This window comes from Vigna unguiculata, chromosome 9 (assembly GCF_037176805.1).
Source record: "Vigna unguiculata cultivar grain cowpea cultivar isolate G323 ecotype 2 chromosome 9, ASM3717680v1, whole genome shotgun sequence".
Classification (NCBI taxonomy): Eukaryota; Viridiplantae; Streptophyta; class Magnoliopsida; order Fabales; family Fabaceae; genus Vigna; species Vigna unguiculata.
This window is the reverse complement of record NC_140800.1, coordinates 38,192,472-38,197,197: the sequence shown is the minus strand read 5'-3', so window position 1 is coordinate 38,197,197 and position 4,726 is coordinate 38,192,472. Positions and strand designations below refer to the sequence as shown.

Here is a 4,726-nt window from a genome sequence, read left to right as displayed (position 1 = left end):
TATGTTCAATAGCGTAAGAATATTGGTTTTAAATCTATCGGAAGGACGCAAAATTAAACCATTCAAACTAGAACTGAAGCTTGACCATGAAATGTATGTAATAGAACAATACTACCCATTTCTATCAATAAATAACACTTGAGGCATGTTTTGTGAATTCTTTTAGAGTAGACAGTTATTTGGTTTTACTTTGACAGTGTTGCTATAAGACATAAGAGCAGGCTTATAGTCTGTGAATACTACTTGACGGTTGGCTTGAATCACAACCCAAAGTCAGATTATTGCTACTGGGTCTACTCTATATGTTGTCAACAAAAAGAGGATTGTTGACAGTGCATCTAAATCTCTCTCGTAATGTTCTAAATACTTCAATATCATCAGAAATCGTACATGAATCACTTTACGATTTGGGTGATTTGATTCTGAGATGCAGTGATTCACAATGCCTGATAAAATCATTTTTGAAGCTACATTGCACCTTGAATAATTTGAATTGGTAGAAACACAACCTGAATTGTCCTTGTGGTACTATTGAATTGTTTTGGTACTCGCCGCCATATTTTTTGTACTTTTTGGGACTGTGCAGCCGAATTTTGTTGTCACTGTTTTGTTTTGTTTTCTGTTTTTTTTTTTTAATTTTCGGAATTGAGTTCCATGACTTGAATCTCGGTCGTGTTTGAAAATTATTCTTCACTTTGTAATGTTAGCTATATAGTAAGTTGCTTGGCATTAAAATGGTAATGTTTATGTCTCAAAAAATGGAAACATTATATATGTGTGTGCTTGCTATCTCTCCTTTATATAATCTTGATTGAGGTGTGGTATGAGATTTTTGGAAAGTAGGGAGTCTACCTAGATGGAATCTTCTTCTCTATTTTTATGTCCAATCGTCAATTTGACCCAGTATGGGATTGGCTTGACCCACGTGGATCGGATCAATTTAAAACAAAAGATATTAAATAATATTTTCAACATGCACTACCATTACTCCTTTTAATAATATAGTTTTTCACAATTCAATTTTTTTAAAAGAAGAAATATATGATCTGATAACTGTGTATAAACCCAATTTTGTTTCACTTCACGAATTAAAATTCCCTTCTTTTCTCAACGATTCTGAATTTGTCTCTTTGAAAATATAGTTCTTTATATATATTAATAACTTGATCAGTCCAAAGAATAAATTCAGCAATACCTTCGACATAAAGACTGTTGGCAAAAGCAATACAAGTCTAAATGCTGAAGCAAGATTTTGATGATGATAAAAGAAGCATGAAAGCCATCTGGAAGACAATATGAAGACTACATGTTATAATGTTTAAAGCTATCTTGTAAAATGTAATTAGATTAAGTTAGAAGCTGTGTTGTACAAGAAAATTCTAGTATTTCTCGAAACATCAAAATGATAATCGATTATCACTTGAAATAATCGATTATCCTAAGCTGAACCAATTTTTCAAGAAAGCACTGGAATAATCGATTATTACTTCTGATAATCGATTATCTGCTCAAAAATTTGTTTTCCATAAACCACACTGGAATAATCGATTATCACTAGTGATAATCGATTATCCTGGTCTGTTGGGGCGCGACTGTTCAGCTTTTTGACCTAATTTCTGGAACCCCTATTTAAGGAACTTCAGAGTTACTTCTCAATTACCTTTTTGAGAAGCTAGAGTACTAGTGCTGTGACTGCAAGAGAGTTCTCTGAGTGTTCTCAATAGAAGCTTTGAAAAACCTAGTGTGGGTAGAGCGATAACTTTTCCTGAGAAGTGTTCTAGGAGATTGAGTGCTGCTGCTGTTGCTAGGAAAGCTAAGGTCAAGATTCTCTGTGTGATTCAGAGAGGTGTTCATCTCTTGTGTGATTCAAGAGAGGTGTTTTCTTTCCTTACACTCTAAATATCTGATTGTAAATCTGTTACTTGTTAGTGATTTAGTTAATCTCGTTTTTAAGATTAACAACTGGACGTAGGGTCTTTTGATCCGAACCAGTATAAATACTTGTGTTCAATCTTCTTCTCTATCTCTTTATTTTATATATTATTGTGTTATAAAGAAATTATTTATTGATCTACTTGATAAATTTTGGAAAAATTTTAAAGTGTCAATTTATTATTCAAAAACCAATTCACCCCCCCCCCCTTCTTGTTTTTGTCCGTACGCTCAAACATTCCGCTGCGCGATACCAACAATTGGTATCAGAGCTTGCTTTGATAGTTATTCAAAATTTTCGAAAATGGTTGGACAAAATCAAACCTTTGCCGAGGGCGCATCTATCAACAGACCACCTCTATTTACTGGTGAAAATTATCCTTTCTGGAAAGTTAGGATGCAAATTTTTCTGGAATCTGTTGATAGGGGTATTTGGGATGCTGTTTTAAATGGTCCATTTGTTCCCGTTAATATTGTAAATGATGTGCAGGAACCAAAGCCATTTTCGCAATGGACAGCAGACGAAAATAAAAGAGCCCAATATGATGTAAGAGCTAGAAATATAATTTCATCTGCCTTAACCCTAGATGAGTTTTACAGGATCTCAGTATGCACCAGTGCACAAGAAATGTGGGAAATATTACGTGTAACCCATGAAGGAACAGATGATGTAAAAAGAGCACGCAAAAACTCCTTGATCCAAGAATACGAAATGTTTCGGATGCAGCAAGGAGAAACTATCTACGATGTGCAGAAACGATTCACACATATCGTCAATCATCTCAAAGGTCTAGGTAAAACTTTCGACACTGATGAATTAAATATAAAAATTCTTAAATCTTTGAACAGGACTTGGCAGCCTAAGGTGACAGCCATCACGGAGTCACAAAATCTTGCGACAATGACGATGGCGGCTCTATTTGGAAAGCTGAGAGAACATGAGCTTGAACTAGGCAGATTAAATGATGAAGAAGATATTGGAAGAAAGAAGAACATTGCCTTTAAAACCGAAGTGGTTAAAGGCAAACGACAAAAGGAAGAAGAAGAATCCGATGATGATGAAAATCTTAGTCTCATGATTAAGAAGTTTACTAAATTCATGAAGGCCAAAGGTAAAAATCAATTCAAGAGCAACAAAAAGGATAATCAAGGATCATCCTCAAATTTCAAATGCTATGGATGTGGAGAATCTGGACACGTCAAAGCTGACTGCCCAAATTCAAAGAAAAGTGAAGAAAAGAAGAGTAGAAAATTCTTTAAAAAAAAAGCATATATAGCTTGGGAAGACAATGCATCAAGTTCATCAAATTCCAGTGATTCTGAAAATGAAGAAGCAAATTTATGTCTGATGGCAAATCATGATGATACTGATAGTGAGGTAAACTCTTCTTGCCCCGAAAATGATTATGATGATTTGTATGATGCCTTTCAACAATTGCTTATTAAATCTAGTAAATTGGATACTGCTCATAGAAAGTTGAAATCTGATTTTAAAGATTTACAAAGCAAATTTGAAAAATCTCTTGAAGAAGAAGAATTTTTGAAAAGTAAAATTTTAAATTTAGAAAGTAAAGAAAAAGAAACTATTGAATGTGCATCATGTAAAAGTTACATGTTTGATATATGTATTCTAGAAAAACATCTTGAAGATGCCTTAGAAGATAAAAACTGTGAAAAGGTTAATCTCAAGAAAAATCCAAATAAAACCAAGCATGCTCATAATCATAGTTTTAAAAGTAAAACTAAAAGAACTCGTAGAGTTTGGGTAGAAAAAGGAACATATCATTCTAGAGATACATATTCATGTAATACTACATGTTTTTATTGCATGAAAAAGGGTCACACTTCAAACAAATGCAATATCAAACATTTTGGTGTTCCTAATAAGAAATATACTTGGGTACCTGTTCATAAGTAGATATTTTTTTTCTAACCCCAAGGACCCAAACAAGTTGTTGGGGACCTAAATGAATTGTTTCCTTATTTTGCAGATGACTTCTAAATCCAGAAGATCAATGTGGTATCTTGACAGTGGCTGTTCAAGACACATGACTGGAGATAAAAAGAAGTTTAAGAACTTTAAAAAGAAGGAACAAGGATTTGTCACTTATGGGGATAACAACAAAGGAAAGATACTTGGAACAGGTGATGTAGGTGGAGGAAATACTTTGGAGATCAAGGATGTACTGTATGTGGAAGGACTAAAACACAATCTTCTCAGTATAAGCCAACTATGTGATAAAGGACTCAAAGTAATATTTGAGAGTGACTACTGCACTATTCATCAAAAGGACTCTAAAGAAGTAGCATTAAAAGGTATGAGACACAATAATATTTACTTGATTGATCTTGATACTGCATCATCTAGTGATATAACTTGTTTGGTTGTTAAAGAAGAAAATCCTTGGTTATGGCATAAACGAGCTGCTCATATTAACATGCAACAATTAAACAAACTAATTTCCAAAGAATTAGTAATTGGATTACCAAAAATAAAGTTTGAAAAAGATAAACTATGTGATGCATGTCAAAAAGGAAAACAAGTAAAATCTTCATTTCATTCAAAAAATATAATTTCTACATCAAAACCGTTAGAACTTTTGCATATGGATTTATTTGGCCCTTCAAGGACAAAAAGCTTTGGAGGAAACTATTATGCTCTTGTTATTGTTGATGATTATTCACGATATACATGGACTTTCTTTCTCACACTAAAAAGTGAGGCATTCAAAGCATTTAAAAAATTTGCAAAAGCTGTTCAAAATGAAAAAGATTTGAAAATTAAAGTTTTAAG

General features: G+C 33.2%; 1 protein-coding gene across 1 annotated transcript; it reads left to right on the top strand.

Annotated features, from left to right (window-relative positions):
• Positions 1-2,236: 2,236 nt before the first annotated feature.
• Positions 2,237-3,420, top strand: LOC146883960 (uncharacterized). Its single transcript, XM_085666800.1, has 2 exons — positions 2,237-3,310; positions 3,406-3,420. The coding sequence occupies exons 1-2, from the start codon at positions 2,237-2,239 to the stop codon at positions 3,418-3,420; spliced, it is 1,089 nt and encodes a 362-aa protein (XP_085522926.1).
• Positions 3,421-4,726: the final 1,306 nt, after the last annotated feature.